The sequence below is a fragment of the Rhagoletis pomonella genome, unplaced genomic scaffold (genome assembly GCF_013731165.1).
Source record: "Rhagoletis pomonella isolate Grant_MI unplaced genomic scaffold, Rhpom_1.0 Rhpom_scaffold_00005, whole genome shotgun sequence".
Lineage (NCBI taxonomy): Eukaryota > Metazoa > Arthropoda > Insecta > Diptera > Tephritidae > Rhagoletis > Rhagoletis pomonella.
Window position 1 is genome coordinate 64,258,199 of NW_023458559.1, and position 22,188 is coordinate 64,280,386.

The following is a 22,188-nucleotide window of genomic DNA, read 5'->3' on the forward strand; positions in this document are numbered from 1 at the left end:
GCAGTTGCATAGCGTACTGAATTTAAATGGAAAAATATACGATTCAAGACGCTAGGAGATCACGTTGATTTTTAGTATTTTTTCGGCTGACGGTGCTCCTTTTCATATAAAAATTCGTACGTGTCCCACCTGTGGCAAATGTTGTTTCACCCGTGACAGAGGAATTTCGGATTTTTTTTAAATAATAAAGCCATTCTTTTGGTGGTAGTTTTTGCTTTGTTTGCATTCGTGCTTCTTTGTTTTATTATAAGACATCAAGCTCACACAAAAAAGTGAAATAAATTCGCAGAGTTTTCGTAAAATATATCTGCTCCGTGCGTCCGCGTGACAGAAGAAATAACTCAGATTTTTTCCGCATAATAGTAAGCTAGCATTTTTTTCGTATTTTGTAATTACTCACATAATAGTCAATTAGGTGTAGCTTTATCAAAATGTAGAATTGTTCAGCACCTTATACTTAAATTTAAACAAGAAAGAACAATTTTTTCAGTTCAAATAAAATATCCCACCCGTGACGCTGGAATCGCTCATATGTTTTTTTCAAGCAAGAATTATATATTTTTTAGTTATAAAGCCAAAACATTCCGTTCCTACCTTTATTATGGCAGGTGAAAGTGTCTGCTTCCAAGACGTTACTTAGTTGCTGTTGTTGTTGCTGTTGTAGTTGAAATTGTTGCTGATGTTGCTGTAGCTGTTGTTGTTGCTGTAGTTGAAGTTCACTCGAGGCTGTTGGTGGGTAATCGTACTGATTGGCGCCACTATTTCCAACACCACTAACAACACCGCTGGCGATAGACTTGTACAACAATTGTTGTTGTTGTTGTTGCTGCAAGCGATGTGTTTGTTGTTGTTGTTGGGTAGGTGCGGAAGTTGGTGCTGGCGGTGGCGTATAAGGATTATTGTAAATATTACGCACGTCACTTTGGTTTTGCTGTTGCGATAATTGTTGTTGTTGCTGTTGTGCATGCGTATTAAAACCATTCACCGTGAAATGACGCGATTTACCTACAATAGAGAAAAAGAAAAAATTAAAGGACTTTAATTTGCTTTTGTGAGTATCTGTTTTTGTGAATATTTTATCAAAAATACACCTAAGGAGCAATTATGCTTACATACATGTGTATGTATACATACTTTCTCTTTAAATTGCAAGATAAAAGCGGCAGAATTTTTACAAAAAATTCTTTCGTACAACCTTTCGAACGACCCGCTCTAATGTATTAACATAAATGCAAGCATTACATTTGTCGGTACGTATCGATATGGTTTCCTGTACTATAGAGAGCCCCTTTAAGTTTCAAAAGTGGTTAGCAGCGCATTTTGTTCCTTTTTAGTAGACTTTATATTAGGGTGGTCCAAAAAAAACTTTTAAATGTTAATCTCTCAATACTCGTTCTCTAATGTGTCACATGAATGTTTATGTGTATGAGCGAAATCACCTACTGAATGAACTAACGAGCGAATTAATGAATTATGCAAAATTTTATGTGGATATTCATAATGAAATAAAATAAAAGAGGGTTATTCGGAAATGACGATGTGGAAGCTGCTATAATAAAGCTGTAAATGTATCCTTTTTTGGACAAACAAACCGAAGTGAAGCAGAGAGAGCGCAGCACAAAAGTAAAATCATGCAAATCTGCCTTGTAAAGTCACCCAACCAACAATCAACTCATCAACGCCGTGCCAGAAGTTTTTTGCCATCACCACCGACGCACAGCTGCTTTTTATTATTCGTTAAAACTCACACCTAACATGCCAGTAAAAAATTATAAATATAGTAGATATGTGGTAAGTTTGTTATCAGCATTTGGGTGCCTTTTGTTGTTTTTGCATATTAATTATGCTGATGCGATAGACAAAAGTTTATTTTCGAGTTGGAGAAGTTAGCTATGCAAAGTTATGCATATGAGTGAGTATGTGCTCAAATGTGGCCATGTATGTACATATGTGAAGTTATGTTAGCGGTCATGTTGGGCGTGAAGCATTAACACATTGTTTGAATTTTTAATTTGCCGCTAAGCAGAAAATATTTAACGCACTCTCACGCAAGCGCGGTAAATGTTGACTTCTTTCTTTAGCCAACGAAAGGTGACAGTCAAAGCTTGATTATGGCAACTTAACTTAACTTAACGGAACGCAGAACTTAGAGAATCAAAATGAAACAGATTTCGACGTGGCATTAAGTTACGTTAAGTTTCGGCTGTTCAATTATAAGCAACATCCATTTAACAGAATTTTTAAATGAGAGCCGTAAGTTACTTTAAGTTGCCATAATCAGACCATAAGGCGGTGTTAGCTAGAGATATATATATATATGCAGGCGTGTGCGTTGAATGATTCTATCATGATTTGCGGTTTATATGCTGACTTAATTGAAAAAGGTGTTTCCGATTCTTAGAAAAAAGTTTGGTGTTGCATTTTGAAAGCTCAATTTAATTAGCTTAGTGAAAGTAAAAAATGTTTGGAGAGGAGGCTGTTAATAATCGCCTAAATATGGAATCTAATTATAATTTCATGCATTTTGTTAACTCATCGCTTTATTGGTTTTAATGGAAAACTTTAAATGCCCCTAGGACTATCAATATATCGTCGTTTAAAGTACAAAACCGCGTATCAAGATAATGCAAAAATTTTGAAAAAAATCAGCGTTTTACATTTCCCGGTGACACCTCCAATCGGCAATAAACACTTTTTTAATTAAATAGTTCTACATATAGGAATAATCGAAATACTTTGTTAGCACAATTTTAATGATTTTTGACAAGCTTCAATGTACTGACATTAGGGTGGTACGTTAGGGTGATAAAAACATAAATCAACTTTATAGCACGGGTTACTTAAGGTCAATGAACATTGGAGCAAAAACAAAGTATCGTCAAGGCAACAAATCGATATATCATACTTTAATATCCGACTAGTATAACTGCTGAAATTGTCTTCGCATCGGAATACTTCCTTCACAAATGTGTAATTATTTTTGGCGAAGTTCAACTTACTGACATTAGGGTGGTCATTGGGGTTATAAGAAAAGAGATCTGGTGGCTAAGTAGAACGGAGTACTTGAGGCCAATAAATTTTGGAACAAAAAAAAATGTTCTGCTTGAGACAAGAACATCGATATATCATAATTTAAGATCGGACTGTAAATGCCGTAGGTATGAGGAAATATTAAAAAAAAAATGGAAATGCTTACCAAATTTTTTGCGATCAACTTTTCCTTTCATCGAGAGCTCACTTTGTGAACACTTTTCTTAAGCCATATTACGGAATTTTTTAAAACTTATGACTGCAGTGTTGAATTTATATTGGGTACAAAACTTTGCCCATTTTAACTCTTGAAGAAAAAGCTTTATTGTTGGTCCGAACTAACGCAACAACACGTGCAGGAAACAAGACTTAGGTCATACCATAGCCGACTTGCGGAGGTGGGACCGGATCTCAAAAATTCGCCTGCCGTATCGTCTTCATCGAGACAGGAAATAAAATCATGTATGCCAACCGCATCCATAGGATTGCACCTCAAGAAGCCTTCTTCTTCTTCTTATTTGGCGCTGTAACCGCCTAAGTGATTTTGGCCGTGTAATAAGCGCTCTTTGTCCTTTGATATGCTTATTTAAAACAAGTGATATTTTTACTGGTTGATGAATGTACAGCTTTATTTTAATACCATTCTTTTAGGTTGCCGGATGTACAGTGCTAGTGTGTGTATGGCTGAAGATCAACTGAACTCTTTTAATACATAAATACTAGTATTAGTATATGATGGATATGCAATAATAATTCTTGGTTTACATATGCAATAATCATAATGCTAGGTTCACATATGCAATAATAATAATACTAGGTTTACACTGCTAGATATGAACGTTGCGCACCTACTTAAATTTTGCAAAGCTAACTTATTTATTACAGGCCGAGTTCAGCAAAGTACGCCAGTCGTTTCTCTTCTGTGCCAACTGACGCCAATTGGAAACTCCAAGTGAAGCCAAGTCGTTCTCCACCTGATCTTTCTATCACAGTTGGGGCCTCCCTCTTCCTCTGCTACCACCAACGGGTTCCGAGTTGAATACTTTCAGGGCTGGAGCGTCGGTGTCCATTCCAACGACATGGCCAAGCCAGCGGAGCCGCTGTATTTTAATTCGCTGCATTATATCCATGTCGTTGTAAAGCTCATACAGCTCATCGTTCCATCGTCTGCGGTACTCGACGTCGCCAACGCGTAATGGCCCATAAACATTCCACAAAATATTTCTATCGAACACTCCAAGAGCCGCCTCAACGGATGTTGTCATTGTCTATGCTTCTGCGCCATATACCAGCACGAGTGATGAGTGACTTATAGAGCGTGGTTTTCGTACGTCGGGAGAGGACTTTACTCCTGAATTGCCTACTCAGTCCAAAGTAGCACTTGTTGGCCAGACTCTGCTTGCTCGAAATTGTAACTGTCAACAGTGACGTGGGTTCCAAGGCGCGAATGTGCTGACTGTTTGTTTGATGACAGGAGATACTTCGTCTTGTCCTCGCTTTGCTTCCCTATCCAACTTGGAAAAGGCAGAACAGACTTCGCGGTTTTTGTTGCCGATGATGTCGATGTCATCGGCATAAGCCAGCAATCGCACGCTCTTGTAGTAAATTGTTCCTGAGCGGTTCAGTTCTGCAGCTCTTATTATCTTCTCCAACATCATATTAAAAAAGTCACATAAAAGGGAGTCGCCCTGTCTGAAACCCCGTTTGGTGGCGAACGGCTCGGAGAGGTCTTTCCCAATTCTGACGGAACTGGTGGTATTGCTCAACGTCATTTTACAAAGCCGTATAAGTTTTGAGGGGATGCCAAATTCATACATAGCGGCGTATAGGCAACTCCTTTTAGTGCTGTCAAAAGCGGCTTTAAAGTCGACAAATAGGTGCTGAGTGTCGATCCTTTTCTCGCGGGTCTTTTCCAAGATTTGGCGTATTGTGAATACCTGCCAGGTCTAAAGCCACACTGATAAGGCCCAATCACTCTTTCACACAATACGCTCGATAAGACCTTGTAACCTATGCTTAGAAGGCTGATCCCGCGGTAGTTGGCGCGAATGGCGGAGTCACCTTTCTTGTGGATTGAGCAGAGCACACTTAAATTCCAGTCGTCGAGCATGCGTTCATCTGACCATATTCTGACCAAGAGTTGATGCATGCACTTTAGCAACTCCTCGCCGCCGTACTTGAATAGCTCAGCTGGCATGCTGTCAGCTCCAGCAGCTTTGTTGTTTTTCAGCCGCATTATTGATGTTCGTACCTCATCATATTCAGGCGGTGGAACATCGACTCCATCATCTTCCACTGGGGGCTCGGGTTCTTCTTCTCCACAACTTTCCGTGCTGCTACCATTTAGTAGGGCGGAAAAGTGTTCCCTCCACAATTAAAGTACGCTCTGAACATTGGTTATTAGGTCGCCATTGTTGTTCTTACTGGAGTACGCCCTGGTCTTGAAACCTTCCGTAAGTCGCCTTGCTCTTCGGTAAAATTTTCGGGCATAATTCCTGTCGTCCACCATTCCAAGTAGGGATGTTGCGAATGTGAAATTTTAGACATCCGCGGATGCGAATCAAGTATTTTTAAGAAATAACCAGGTAAGTAAACTAAGTTATTTAGGTAAATAAAAAAATTTTAAAGTTAGTAATTTTTAATAATGTTTATTTTATTTAGTACTTGAATTTAAAAATTGAAAATCCTATTTAATAAAAAGTAATGAGAATTGCTTCGGGGCTGCAAATGTCGGATGTATCTTCCTGAATTTCATGTTCACTTGAAGAATCTAGCATAATGGTGAGATCGTTGTTTAAACAGCGCTTACAAACCAAACCAGATGTGTCATCTTTTTCTGAAGCTTTTTAAAAAGAATACTTCATTTTCATTCCTTTAGCGGTTTCAGAATTTCGAGAACTTGTAACGTGATCAGCGTTTTTCGATTTTAGTTTTTGTAATTCATTTTTAATGGTTTCTTCTGCGACTGGTTTGAAGAATTTGTGCTTATAGCCAGCTAGATAGGTGGATACGGGAAATAAATTATTATTTTCCAGGAATGAAAATTTTTAACAAAATTCTGTTTTCAAGGTCCTGGCTGCCAGCCGAATCGGATCAGAATATTATTATTTTTTTAAAAAAGCACCCCGTCTTTTATAATCATTTTAAGTTTTGGAATCACGAATGATGAGGGTTTCAGATAGTTACTTAATTCTTGCCTAATTAAAGGTCGGACCTATAGCTTTTTAAATATCGATTCTCTTTATAGCTAAATTTTGAAGATTTTTGCTGGAAATCCCTATTGTAGGAACTTAATCTTTCACTTTAAATAGCAAAAAAGGGGACGTAGGGGGAGAGTTTTACCACAGAGGCCTTTAAGCAAGGATCCAATGTACATATTTATCTAAGAAAAAAATATTGCCCGACAAGTAAACAAAATTACTGTTTTAAAATTTTTCCTTAAAATAAATTCCCCAAAGTCCCCATTTGAAGTGATTGAATCGAATATATCGTCACCTGAAATGCAAAAAGACGTAACAACACCATAACTGATGTGGGAGTTGAATTTCGATGAAATCCGTCATATCAATCAAAAACTGAATATTGAATTTTTATTCAGTTACGACTTTTTGTATTTCAGCGACGATATTTGTTACGTCTTTTTGCATTTCAGGTGACGATATGTAACATCAAGAGCAAATCGCGACAATTTGGTTTAAAATTACAGTGCACACTTTCTTCTTTTATGTCTAGTATTTTGTTTTTTAAGATTGATCCAAAAAAAAATCATAATAAAGAAAGAAGTGCAGGTATTTAAAGGAGAGAAAACAAAATATATATATTATCAAAAGGACTATGTTCTCTTTGACGTACGTCAAAGGACAAGTAGAAGTGGGAACTTGTATAACTGCTCGATTATATACCTTAAGAAATAATAAGTTTAAAGATCAAAGTTGATAAATATGACATTTGATCAGTTTTGTTACACAAATACTCCAACGTGGGATTCTACATAGGTGTGCAATAAGGTTTTATTTTTTACAGTTAGAACCTTTTTAGCAATACAGAGTGATTTGAAATTTGATGAAATGAAAACCGATACCATGCGATACCTCTCATCACTCAGAAATGGTTTAGATGAATCATTGGCAGTACCCTTTGAGGTTTTTGAATTGGGTTTTACCTGTTTAAAAAGTTAAATTCAATTTAGGCGTTTTAACGCCATGCGGGTTCACTAGTAGATATGTATATATTTACCAACAAAATTTAACGGATACTTCCATTGCTCAATTTGGAAGTACTTAGATATGTGGAAGGCTGGCGTATGACTTCCAGCTAATTTCCATCATGTTGCCCTTGTCAGTTTTTTCCAAATGAAAGTTTTAGAGTCAAAACTAAGCCCCAGCAAAATCAACGCTGTAGAATCTTCTCAACAAATGTGGTAACGTACTGTCCATTGGTACAATTAGCCACTTGATTTCAATGGATATATCACATAAAAATTTATGAGGATTATAAGTACACAAAAAGTCTATTTATATTCAGAAGTTAAGTGGAAAAAAGCATTCGCGAAGTCCTCAGTCGTGGTTTCCTTCTACATTCGCAGTGTTTCATCGCTTACAAGAAGGTTACGGCTAATTACTAAAGTTGTTAATAATTTCAGTTTATACCTGCGCCTACCAATGCAAAACAAATTGATAATCAAAGCAGAATTTGATCAAGAAAATTTAAACAGTTTTTAATTTATTTAAATTTAAAGAAATTGCTTCAAATGTATTCAGTTATCCTATTTAGCGCCTACAAACACTACAAAAGCTACTGCAAATCCACTTACGAAAATTTTCGCGAAGTTTACTGAAAAATACGCGCCTGTATGCGTGACATGGATAAAAATCTATAAGACATATTCTTTTCTGCACAGTATTTTGTTTTTGCCTAACACACACATTTACTTTCGATAATATCGCATGTCTTTGTATGCATGTTTATTACTTTATAACGAAAAATGCATATATGTATACATGTAAATAAGTATGTATTTTTAAAGGAACCGGCGAAAAGGGTGAGCAATGGGTTACGAACTTCAATCACAGTGATTGCTTATTGAGGCGAGAGGTCGTTTAGCGTAGATAATGGCTTGAAATTGTGACTGACAATGGCGCATAAATGCAAACAAATCCAACGAAAAGGCATACAAAGGAGCATAAACCGAGAAAGTTGAGAAAAAAGTTGCCAAATATAGACAAAAGCGACAAATAAATGGCCTGAGGGAATATAAAAGGGTGAAAAGAGAATTGTTTTGCAGCAAAGGAAGCTATTAAATAAGATGTAGCACGCAGACTACACATATTAACAAAGGACGACATAAAAGGCACAACAAACAAGCACCATGTGTGTGTGAGCTTCCTAAAGAAGGTCAAAAAATGTGTAAAGTAGCAGGCAAAAAGTGTGTTCCTTCAAAAAAGAAAATAAATAAAATAAGAAGAAATATACAATCATCTTCAAAAATTGGCTGATTTAGTGCGGAAATTGAAAATCCCTTAGTGCCATGCGAAAGGCACACACACACATTAACAAATCCCACAACAGCGTATAACAAAAACATTCAACGACAACGAGATTAGCATACATTTAGCCAATTGCAGAAGCATATCCCCAGGCGCATTTAACGCCATGTGTGACCGCTCGCATTTCTCTGGGCGTTCGTTGGCTACTTTTACAAATTTATCTTGCAATTTTTTTAGCGCAAATGTTATAAAGCATTTGCTTGCGAATTTGGTTAAAAAGTATTGGCTTTACGCCATGCGAACGGGTCATATGTATGTATATATGTATGAGAAAGTAAAGCAAAATGGGCGTCGAAAAATGGTGGTAATAAAATTTACGTAAATAGCGTAATTTGCATTGAATACTCATATGAGCAGCGGCCTAAAAAACATTATTGCAAGCATTCAATTACATTTGTGGACAAATACAAAGCAGGCGACAATGAGAGAATTTTATGAAATTTATTTAAGGGAAATTCTTGATTTTGTAAGAAAAAATGTTGGGCTAAATGTAATTTGGTTTACATACATAACTCGTGACATTTTGTTTAATGTCATTTTTTTCCCATCTCTTTCTCTTTCACACAAATTATGCAGAAAACAAATAAGCACAAGACCAGGTAGATACGATATGTTTTTGGGACAACATTTCTAGCTATCCGAAAAACCATTGCAAAATCACACTGAGTGTTTACAAAAAATAATGAACTTTCACGCTTGATGAAACAATAGAGATAAATCGGCAAAATGAATTTGTTTACGACCACGTATTCGACCAAGCAGGCGCTCTAAAGTTTTGATAATCTGCCTATATATATAATTCAACCGATGAATGAAATGAGTTAAACAATTAAACTAGTGGAGACATAAGATCAGATCAAAACAAGCAAAGAGTCAGGCAGTGAGAGAAAACAATAATACTGGCCATCAGATAAGTTTGCCAGAAGTTGGAAGCCAACAAACTACTTACATATATAACAACCAATAAAATTATTACGGAATACCTAAGTCGAAATGCCATAATACTCTATAAATGCCCAAAATCTTTTTCTTTTCTTTAGTCAAATTTTTGTTTTATTTTTAGTTAATAAAAAAAAATATTTGAATTTCATTTAATTTTTAAAATCATTTAATAATTTATTTTTGCTTTATTTTCATTTTTTAATTTAAATCTCTTTTATTTATTACGCTTGATTATTTTTAAAAGAAAAATTTATACGTTTTTTTTTTAATTTAATTTAGTTAAAAAAACTTAAATGGCGAACAGCATAGCGCTAAGACCTCCTCGTTAGCAGATCTTGCAATTAGTCTTTCGAAAGACTGTAAGGAGCTTCTAAGGTAGAGCCAGAATAGTAAACTGTCTTACGAAAGTCTTTTGTCTTTCGAAAGACTGTGAGGAGGACCAGCTAAAAAATCGCGTTGATTTTTTATATTTTTTTGGTGATAGCTTTTGCGGTTTTTTTTCGTGCAACAAGTGCAATTTACATGGCGTAGATTTTTTTAATTTGCAAAGCGGAGACTAACGGGTATTTATTTTATAATAGAAAGGGGACGGTTTAAACTAACTGAGGACTTTTAGTATTAGCAGCAGTAAAAAATTTTTGATTTTTGCTTTATTCGCCAAAACGCCAAAACGTTGAATTGGATATTTCAAGCAGTCGATTGGAAGGAGGTCAAGGCTTGGCGGCGATGAGGGCTTTAGGATCGCAAGGCTGATGATTTTACTAAACGGGGCACCCTCGAAGCTAATTATGATGGCAGGGAAGATATGGAGATTCCTGTGATAACCTACGGTGTATTCCTGGGCAAATATTATTTTTGGCCGGTTAAGCAAGCCCAAAATATGTTGGTACAGCAGGCTTTACTACGCTGCACAATAGGACTACAGCGGCCATAATTTGTAAAAACGGATTAGCGAATTTTGAAAAAGCAATAACGCAGATTCATAGAAAATAGCCCATACAAAAATGAATATTTTTGATTTTGTCGCAAGTAATTTTAATTAATTGCTAGAAATTCTTATATATCTAATGCTGTTCATTACACAGTTTCAATTGTAATTCTACCTATTTTTGCGAATATAAACATTTTCGAGCACCTTACTTTAAAAATAATTTTTTAAAAACGACATAGAAAGCGAGCTAAATTACACTTAGCATAAGTAAACATTAAATATGAGTGTAATATCTAAAATGTCTTTCTCTTTCATTTCTTCAATCCTAAGTGCAGAATAGCGTATATACGAATTTGTAGTACGGTTACTACTTTTAGCCGCAGTTATACAGGGACGACCCGCTGCAGGCTGCAATTCGTTTATATAATAATTCAATTCTTTTTTGACAATCCTGCAAATGGAAAGATTTCTCCCAGCGAATTCGGTGCGCTTTTGCAAGGTAATAGATACGAATAATTCCGAGGGCATTCCAAACAAACTGTCGTATCTATAATATTGATAGCCGATAATCCTTGGAAAACTTCCTAGTGAATCCTTATTGGCATCAGTCGAGTTCTGCTTCCTATCTGAGTAATGGGGGAACACTCCAAAATTGGAGGATCGTTATAGCCGTTGGTTGGCCGTAGCCAGTCAAAGGTGTTTTAAACTGATCAAATGCCAACTGTTCGTTCTGACAAAAGATCTGGACGTGCAGTGCCTAATAGAATCTCATGCGCTACGGCAAGATGGAAACTTCTCAACACTTTCTAAACACCTCGGATCGTGTTTCATTAAAACTGCGCAAAGCAACTTTCTAGGCTGGACATTAGCTGCTAGAAGGGATTAAATTTGTTTACACAGCGTTTTTTGTAAAATCGTGAAGACGGTTTTTTCACATAGTTTTTTTGATTTTACGCCGATAAAAAATTTTTTGTTTAAAGATAATCTATATATTAATACGCTAACGAAATCCCATACAAATATATTCCTCCCTACTGCTCCTATGTTTTCCAACCGATTTGAATGATTCTTCTTTTGTTCGAAAGGTATTTCAAAGAGGAGGTGCGCATTTTATTTGTTTTTCCGGTAGGTGGAGCAGGTGTGGAGTTATTCCGAAAAACTTCATTTATAATCCGATTTGCTTCAAATTCAAAATACATATTACTTACAAGAGAAATGTACCTGCCAAAATTTGATGCGATAGGTGCCTCTAGAGCCGAGTCGACTATCTATATATTAATATGCTAACGAAATCTCATAAAAATCGTTTCCTCCCTACTGCTCCTATGAATTATAAAATTATTTAACGGAAAAGATATCACTCCACCTAATACTATTAGCGACGTGGGCGATCAAGAGGTGCTCACTAATCTAAAAAGCGCCACTAACAAAGTGAAAGTGTATGAAAAAGGGAGTTGGTAGATTTTCGACAACGGCGCGATACTAGTAATATTCCAACGGTTTTTATCTTCCATTCCCGCCGTACGTACGGAACCAGTATTTTCAATTTTTGCGCCGAGTCACGTTACTCCTGCCTATCGTGTTAAGTGCCGAGATCTAAAACTGTTCAGATACAGAACTAAATTCATCAGCTGATTTTATGTCTTTATGTTAATAATTAATTTATTGAGAGAGGAGAGTACAGCTTCCTTAATACTGAAAAGTGGATCTGATATATCAAACGTGCTGGAATGAGAGTTAAAATCCTGGCATAAGCAACGGAGTGGGTCGTGCAATTCAAAATTAGTTTTACAAGCCTTAACAAATAGGGGACAAAAGTGTCTTGATACCCAGGAGGGAACATTAAGGCTAACTTCACCCAGAAGAAGCGGACTTGAAATTGAGCCTGTCAGTAATTTAACTATAACAAGTAAGAAAGTCTAAGTTCGGGCGGAGCCGAACATTAAATACCCGGCGCAAATATTAAATATATGTCTTTTCATGGTAAGCCGGGGTATATCAATTTTGAGTAAATTAGCGTCCTTAAATTTCGAAATATATGAAAAGCCGTAATTTTAGTCCGATTTCAATAATTTTGAACGTTTTGCTTTTATGTGGCAAGCACAATAACCATAACGAGTTTGGTACAAATTGGTAGAACGGTTACCGAGATACATATATGAGATCATAAGTGGGCGGTGCCACGCCCATTTTCCAAAATTTTATCATAAACGTATTTCTTGGTAAAGAATTGTTGCAAGCGTCAATTTTGAATAAATTAGCTTTAATATTTACTGTCTTATCGAAGATTTCGTATTTCTCCAAATTACCGTTATTTGGGATGTGGGCGTGGTAATTGTCCGATTTTTTAAATTTTCGGCCATTTGGTATCCTATACCAAGGCCAATAACTGTGCTAAGTTCGGAAGAAATCGGTGCAGCTTTTGCCAAGATATAGACATGCAACCATAAGTGGGCGTGGCTACGCCCATTTTTCAAAAATTTATAATATTCTTATTTTTTGTCTAAAAGTTATTGTAAATATCAATTTTGGGAGGTAGGCGTGGTTATTGTCCGATTTTTCCCATTTCAATACCATCCGACCTACGCCCGAAAGAAGTACACGTACTAAATTTCGTTAAGATATCTTAATTTTTAACCGACTTCCAAAAAAGGAGGAGGTTATCAGTTCGTCGGAATATTTTTATTTTTTATTTTCTTTTTTATGTATGTTACCGCATAACTTTGGACCACGTTCGATAATTCTTTTTGCATCGGAAAGGTAGTGTCTCAGAGGTGGTCCCATACTAATCTGGTTAAGATCCGATCAGCGGATCATGAGATATATATATATTTTTTTTTTTTATATGGGAGTTGAAGTCGGTTTTTTTGTGCTAAAAATTACTTGTTAGTCGAGTTATCGTGTACACAGACGGACGGACAGACAGACGGACGGACGGACAGACAGTCACCGCTTAATCGATTTCTCTTTTCATCCTGTTCATTTAAGTATACATTTGTATATATCTATCTCGATTCGTTTTGCCTGTTACAAACAACCGTTATGTGAACAAAGTTGTAATACCCTTGTGCACAAGTGCGCTCGGGTATAAAAATTGTACCAAGCGTTTCCCTGCGACTGGCAAGTGTAATAAGTATTAATAAGTTTTAATCGGCTCGTATAAGGCGGAAGGTTATATTGAGAATCCCAACGGAAATTTCCTAAAGCAAAAACTATGAATTGTTTTTGAATGGATTCTATCTTGTCTGAGTAAATTTGATACCTTGATATCTTCTATGCATGTTTATTTTATTCAAATATTTGGGCATATTTAAATGACTTTCCATACAAAATCACTTCGCTATCAACTTGCAAACACGTGCATGCGTTGGTAGTGCGAGAAGGAGACAAAGAGAATGTGTGTGTAGGTATTTTGGCTTTTGAATAACAGATGGCGCGATATTTACAGCCTAATCACAGCGTATGTATGTAAATACATACATACGAACATATTTTGATTAAAGTTTGTGCATATGTTTTTTTTTGATAGATAATCTATGTATGTATGTATGTATATATGTACATATGAATGCATAATACGCGAACAATTTTTCGTCACATCAGATCTGTACCGTTCTTTCGATTTTACAAAATGAGGTATCAAATTAAAGGGCTTGGCTTGTGGATGTGTAATAACTTCTTATTTTTTCAAAAAGAGTTGCCACCTGATAAAAAAATGGAATTCAAATTATTTTTTAGTTAAAGCAATTATTACACTACGAGTATCGGTCGAAATGGTTTTGAAAAGGCTTTTTTTCTTAATTGTATGTAGGAGTATTGTCACTTGTTTCAAAAAGCAAGTTCGGCTTAAATAAAAGCAGAAAATTGAAACGGTTATCCTGAAATGGCTGTCAGACTAAAGATGTTGTGGTTTTAAAATATTTTGCAGAGGGTTGCAACCTTTTTACAAAGTTAGATTCAATATAAGCAATAGGTTATATAAATTACTTCAATGTGGATATAATCAAATCTTCTTTGTAGAAACTTTATTTTCAAACTGCATGTAGGAGTGTTGCCACCTGATTTTATAACTAAAATCAAATTGGATTAAGAGGAATAGATAATTTAAATATGTATGGCAATACAAGTGTCAGACGAAAAAAGTTTAATGAGGTTATGGTTTAAAAATAATTTGAACAGGATTGCCATCTGTTTGAAAAGTCGAATTAAATTAAATTATATGAAATATTAAAATATTGGCTTCAAAGAAAGGAGTACTAAGAAAAATTCAGTTTCAGTATTTATAACATTAAAGAGGGTACATGTTAAACTCAAATGTTAAAGTCAAATGAATTATTAAAGAATAGGTATGAATTCACATTTTCCAAAAAAGGTTTTGCTTAATTTTATTAAAGAGGGTTGCCATATGTTTTAGAAATTAAATTCGGCTTTAATGAAGGGAATTAGATACACATTTTAAATATGTAATAAAATATGTATTTCAGTCGATAAAGGTTTAACAAGGTTTTGGTTTTAAAATATTTTTAAGTATTTAAAAAATAAACTTTAACTTAATTCATCAGGCACATGAAATATGTAGGTATTACAATATCATACGCAAGCTTATGGTACATATTATTGAAGTTAATGTGGATCTGCTTTTCTATTGCTAAGTATTAATATTTTGCAATTCATATTGGTTAATTTAATTTAATTCAATACCATCCAAACGAATATTTCATGTACCGTTTTAAACTTGAATGTGATCTTAATAATATCACGTATTCTACGTTTTGAGTTTAGCCTGCAGGTCAAGACGAAGGCGCTGGACTGATATGAATTTAGGCTTAGCCTTTTTATTTATTTTCATATTTTGCATTTTTTTGTCTTTTTTATATTTTTTACCAATTAGGTATGAATTAGGCTTCGCTTTTTTATTTTTTTATAACTTTTTTTTTTGTGTTTCATTTTCTTTATTAAATTGTTATTTTAATATTTTTTTTTTAATTTTATTAAATTAAGGGGATTGATTGCTTCTCTCAGCAAAATATGAACACTTTCAAATTTCAGTTTTAAAATTAAACATAAAATAAAGTGTGGATGAATCCTCAGTTATGTTTTATTCATCCTCATCATCTCGTAACTTATCTCATCATCAGCAACTCGGAAGACTAAAAATGTTAAATTAATTTCACTGGTCCGCAAACAAAAAAGTCGTGTGTTCTTTTGACCAGACCCACCTATCGGTATGTATTTCAACCTACTGAATCCGAATCTGTGGTCCGTTTGACTCGTATGTCTTCGAAATTTCAAGTAAATTGCCAAATTTGTGAATTTTTTGCCATATTTTTCACAATTTACTCGAAATTTCGAGGGTGTGCGAGTCAAACGGACCTCAGACGACAGCAACCACAAATCATAAATATGAACGCTTGAATCAATAAACTATGTCTAATTCTTTTAAGCAAAGGCTATTTTGAATTCTGTTTTACTATTTTTTTAATTTTACGGAATCTTATTAATAAGAAACAAAAGACAAAAGGGAAATATTTATTATTTTCTGGAAAAAAATGCAATTTTACTATACACCGGACTTGTAAATTTCAAATGCAACTCTTTAAAACAAAATGAAATTGTGACCTCGGTATTGGTTCAATTGCTATAATATTTTACTATCAGTTCCCTTAAATACTGTATATTTTGGCTATTAGCATAAAAAATTAAAATTCTAAAGTTGACTTTTGGCCGTTTTGGAATGCCTTCTGGCCCTATGTGCATCCCTCTGCGACATAACCTACGACGTATTGCACTTCCAAGCTTTTGAAAAATAGCTGAGATTTGCGAGCATTTATTAGAAGGAAATTCCAAAAATATGTTGACACTATTGCAAACGCAATTTGTTTGCCACACAAATGCAAATAAATAAATCAATCTCAGCGAAATAAAGCCACCAAGCCGGTGGACATGGCGTTATTACACTCGACTACGCACAATCAGTGCGTATGTGCAAGTAATTTATGCGCATTGTTTGCGAACAAACGCAATGCCGTTTTTTTTCATTGTTTTGCGCGCTCTTTTTGTTATGTTGATGATTTGAGATTTTTTTTTTTTTTTTTTTTGATCATCTTTAAAGAACTTTTTGTTTGCTAGAATTAATTTTACTATGTACAATACATGTCATTGGGAATGTTGCAACTGAAATGTGGTAGCAGCAGCCGGTAATTTATCTTTCAACTTGACTTAATTTGCGTCGAGCATTGAGAAAAAACCGCAATGTGCAGGCAGTTTTAAGAAGGGTGAGTCCTAGTAAATGCAAGGTAGTATATGTATATTTGTATGGGTGCGTGTGATGGCTTGCATTCATTTGTTGTCCTTGTACATATGTATGTCCTATGTGTGTGCCAATCGATCGGCTTGACTGATTGCAATTGTGATGAATTAATGCGACCAAATATTTGCGATTGGTTTGACATGTTTGACAATATGAATGGAATGGAAGCGAATGCTTTGTATGTGCATGGATATGGGTGCCTTGCAACACGCTGCATGCCACTTGCGTTGAATGTGGGAATTTCGTTGCTACTGCTGCTGCTGCGTTGTTGTCACTTTAAGCTGATGACAAATTTTCATTACAAATTTTATATACCAACAAATGTTTACTTGTGCGTATCACTCCATAAGCGACCCACTTCAGCAATGCAGTTCGACCCTTCGCACGCGTTCTATATTTGTGGCAACCCATTTCTGTGATTTTTTTGCTTCAGATCTATTGTACGCGCGGTCTTTTCATCATTCAATGAAATTTCATTAAAAAAGTCACCGCAAAAATTGCAAACGTGCCCGATTGTAATCGATATGCGGCGAGTGGCTTTTGTGCTTTCGGGTATATACGAACGCACATACAATTACACACCGAATTCCCGGCAATGTATTCGTATTAGAGCGCATTGTGTTGACGAAAATTAAAAGTATTGCAAATTGAATACGCACGCGCAGCTAGCTTTGCCGCTGATTTAAATACGAAACAAAATGCGACCAGCTGCTGAGGCGCTAGTTGCAGAACAAACACGGTAAACAAGACGAAAAACCAAAAAAATAAAAAATAAAAAACAGAAAACAAGCAGCACAAGTTTCTAACCGAAAGTGTTAAATCCAGGCAAATCTGCCACTTCACCTGCTGTTGCTCCGCGAGTGCCGCTCCTGACCCTTTTTCCTTCTGGCTCTTCCACTGCCCTAGCTTCTAACTACCATTGTCATTGGCCTTGCATCTTCTAAATCTGCATAAAAGTTCAAATACTATGAAATTTCGTATGCTACGAATCCGCTTAACAGTCAGTTAGTGAGTCAGTCTGACAGCCAGTCGGTCTATCACTCAGCTGTAGTTAGTTGGTTGGATATGCCAGTGGTTGCTGTATGCTGATTGCTGCATATTCCTTGCTTTTATTCGTGCTTGCTTATTCCGATAGCTTCGGCATCTAATGTTACTTGCGGCAGCCAGACACTACAAGCAGCTTCTTCTTTTCAACGACACCACCATCACCAATACCGCAACCTGCACCAATACCACTTCTCGGCTACGGCAGCGTTGAGGGTGACAATATAGCCAGTCCGCGACCAAAACATGCGCACAGTCCTGCCTGTGCGCCTTACTTACTGTAGCTGCATACCTCTTACGAGGGTTGATCAATAACGCCGGCGAGTTTACAATAACAGGTTACCGGCTATGTATTTTTTTCACACAGTCTCCGAAGAGCTTGATGAAACTTTCCATAGGCGGAAACAGTCGCAGAGGATTTGATCTTAAATCTAATCCGCTGAGTTTAGAAAGTTATTAGGCAAGTCCACCAAATTTACACAACCGACCGCGGTGGGCTACAAGTATAGTGTTCTAGTCCAAGTATGGCAAGGCGAAGGCCAAGCGCACACTACGGTAGGTGAAAATCGATGATTCTTGCTAATTGTTAAGTTGGTTGAAAATCTTCCCGACCCTACGATCCAAAAAACTATCACCGTCAATGGCCAACAAGTCCACCAAACTTACTAGGGAGTTATAAGGAATTTAAGAGATTGCAACTCTAGGGAAATCTGTCCTTATCGGCGTCAGAAAGGTTTTCCAGATGATACCGATTCTTGCACTCCAATCAGTGGAGATATTAAAGCCGTAGACGTTGCAGGCAAAGAAGTGACATCCGGTTGGCAAACAGGTTCAGGAGCACTAGGAAAACCCAGGCTAGAGAGAGTAAACAATCTTTCGAAACATGGGATTTTCTTACCTTATTTGCTACGAATGAAACATGGGTACTTTTTCACCTAAGTATATCCCTGGCTGGAAGAATTTTCACCCCGGCATTCTCCACGGACCGCAAGTTAAGGCATGGTTAGGTTAAGTTAGGTTGAGGTGGTTGCCAGACTTAGCGAACGCCAGCACACTTTGGCCCAGTCAGCGCCCATTGTGATAACACATGGATCCAAAACTTCCAATCCTTAAACAAATTCGTTGAGTGTTCGAACCTTATCAACTGCCGTATTCCAAACCAAGCAGTTGCGCCTGGATAGTGGAGGGCAATTGTGACTGACCCCGAGGCACATGTCCTCCTATCAGGCCAACGGCCAGTGAAATATCGCCTCTATTGATCGTGATAATTCCTCTCTATCTCTGTATATGTATTCCATTACGGCCATGTAAGATTCGTTGAATTGCAGTTTCCAGTTTCCTATCTGGTGTCCGCTTCTTCAATGAAGTGTTCCCTTAGTAAGAGCTTGCAGGAAGCACTTCCAGGATTGTGAAAGTGGAGTGGAAGTACCTCCTCTTGCTGCTGGTCTGGCTTCTTACTTTCTGGCAGAAAAATTTGTTTATACCATCTCATCCTATTCAAGATAGGATGGGCAAATGGAGTTGTCATGTACGCCTATCACAGTCAGGTATTTGTGCCACGTGAAGGGACCAGTCAGCAGTGCAATAAGTTGTCGCAATCCCGTCTGCACAGTGAGAGCAAAAATCTAGATAGGTGTTGCGAAATTGAAGGGAACATGTATTTTGTCGACCAGCAGTGCTATAACTGGTTGCGGTACGAGGAAGGCCCATTATCAGGTACTCCCGAGTGATATCGGGCTATGCTATGAGTTTCGTAACAAAAGAAGTAGTAAAATTTGTATTTATTTTGGTTTGTTTACGCGCAAAAATTAGGCTTTTGAAAAATAATCCCAAAATTGTATGCACACTTTCCACTACTAATTTTTAATTGTCCTGGTTCTCAATGACTTTCTGGTTCAGCCTCGTACCTTTGTTCGCCTTCTCCACCACCCCGTACTTGCCTTGCTTAGAATCCGGTCGAGAATTTGGCTGCTGTCACCATCACTTACTACTCACTTCCTAGCCACTAGACTTTTCTGCATACTTATGGCTGCCGTTTACTAGTTGCTGGTTGCGCTTGCTGGTCTTAGCACAATTTCTATTCCATCTATTTCCATTTGCCGCGCTGCCACACCATCGTATTAGTCATTGAATGCTTTTAGTTTTGTGAATTTCAAATGCAAGGACATCTGTTCAAGTATCATGCTAATGCGCAATTTGCTATCAACGCTGACTCCCTTAACACATCTTCAGCTACATACATATATGTACCTAGAACTCCAACTCCAGCTGAACATATTTGTTCTTATTTTTTCTTTTTATGTCATTTCATTTTACTTTTGTCAGCTCTTTTGTTTTTGCTGCTGGTTGGTCTTCATTTCATGGAAGCGCTCAATCTGTTGAAGCACCTCAGCGGCTCAACAACGACGGGTGGCTGCGTAATCCGAGCTGTCATTAGTCGTTTGGTGCAAAGTTGGTTGATTCACCACTGATGTTTTTTATGTCAGCGGCTTTTATTCTTTTGCGCCTTCGCCGTTCATCATCAATGGAAAAGTAGAGAAAGGTGTTCGATTGAATAAAGTTTATTGGGTTTCTATGTTTAATGGATCTGCTGCTATGGCCATTGATGCCATATGCAGAAGGGTTGCAAGTTTAATTAAAGTTTGAGGTGAATAGACGGATTTGTGAAAGAAAAACTTTTAGTTAAGGGAAGAAAAAATTTCGGAAATGTAGTTATAGAGAATAAAAATAAGGCTGCATTCTAAAGCACACACAGAAAAAGAAGGCATTGCATCTTTTTGGTGACCCACAGCCAAAATGATGTCCAGTGCAACTTCCCCACGCAACTGAAGGAAGGAAAGTTCTATGAACAGCCCTCGGATCGGTATAACGAAATCAGTAGCTTCAAGCCCTAATTCGTTAGTACCAGATCTTTAGACTGCGGCTTTTTATGCAGAAAACGAAGGCTAAAAATATGTACCAGTTATACAAAATTTTTCTTATACCATAGTTAAATGGTACATATTTTTAGGCTTCGTTTTCTGCATAAACATACGCAGTCTACAGTTCATAATTGCATTTAAGAAAAATTGTCTGCCTAAAAATATGCTACCTTGATTTCCGGAGCACAGTGGGCGCTTGAAATTCACAGCTAGCTTAAGCAACAAGCTAATGGAGCCGCAAATGGCACATTTTCATTGCTGTGTAGAGCTTCCTCAATATACATATGTACATTGTTTTGATCCGCATTCCTTTTACCCGCTTTGCAATCCAATCGAACTCTAATTGGAATTACACAAACGGATTGGCCACCTCCACTTAATCGGCAAACGTGCCATCAAAGCCGCTTCAATTATAACTCAACAGCAACAACAAAAATAATAACGAGCAAATGCTGAAGTAGCGCAACAACAACAACACTACAGCACTCAAAATGCTTGGTCAGGGATCAATCACTTCGACATTGTTCGCTCCGCAACATAATCCTTTGTCGACTTTCCACTTTATTGCAGTTGAAAAGCGGCATAGAAAACCATATAACGATGAAACACAAATCTCATTTATTGCATTGCAAAATGAATTTTTTCGATTTACTCATTTAACCGCAAAACGACAACCAATTTGACAGGAAAGTGAAAGAGATAACGAGGGAAGAAGAGGAACTTGCTGCTGTCAACAGAAGCAAAACAATGCCGGCTTATAAGCGAACGAGACTAGACAACAACGCTGCGTTCCACTGTCCCAATTGTCAATAAAATCCGTCATAAGTGTCAGGCGGTAGTCCAAAAAAAAAAAACAAAAACGGGTGGGTGAGAGGCGATACAACGCTGTGACAAAAATGTGCTAACCAATGTAGTGTGCCATAAGAACTTGGCGATGAGATTTTTTCATATCGCCGTTTTTTCTTTTTATCTTTGGGAATTAGCGCCGATTTTTTCGGCGATTACTTTTGAATGTGAACCATGGTTTTCTAGTGATTCATCAATATGCGTTGCGTAGGCGATTGACTCTTGGTTGATTTAGGCAGCAGCATGCAGCATTGGCTTTGGTATCAAATTGACAGTTAATCGATGAGAGCCGGTATGTTGTTGGGCTGAAATTTAGGACTGTGTTGTCAAGTCGGCCACTTGACATCACTCAGCGGCTGCGCAGGTATGCATTTGTACATCGCCAATTAATTAAAAACTCGTAGTCGTGAGGGAGCAAAGGTTTTGCATTGCATACAATTGCCTTATGCCTTGTTTTTATTTTTTTAACGGCAAGCAATTGCTTTTGGTAGTTGATCGTTCCAGACTTTACTATATTATAAACATGCTATCTATTCACAGTTTAAGGATGTTTTTCAATGAATAGAAGGGTAAGTAAAGGATAGGTGTAAAGTTTTATCTTAAAGGAAGCCATTATAG

The 22,188-nt window shown here is 36.8% G+C and overlaps 1 protein-coding gene across 1 annotated transcript in view; it reads right to left on the reverse strand.

Moving 5' to 3' along the window:
- Positions 1–562: 562 nt before the first annotated feature.
- The window catches only part of LOC118740178 (serum response factor homolog A), a gene marked incomplete in the record, with an annotated part of 224,529 nt that continues 202,903 nt past the window's right edge, over positions 563–22,188 (reverse strand). Inside the window, 1 exon segment of the mRNA XM_036471675.1 lies at positions 563–1,005. Coding sequence (XP_036327568.1) covers positions 563–1,005 — 443 coding nt within the window.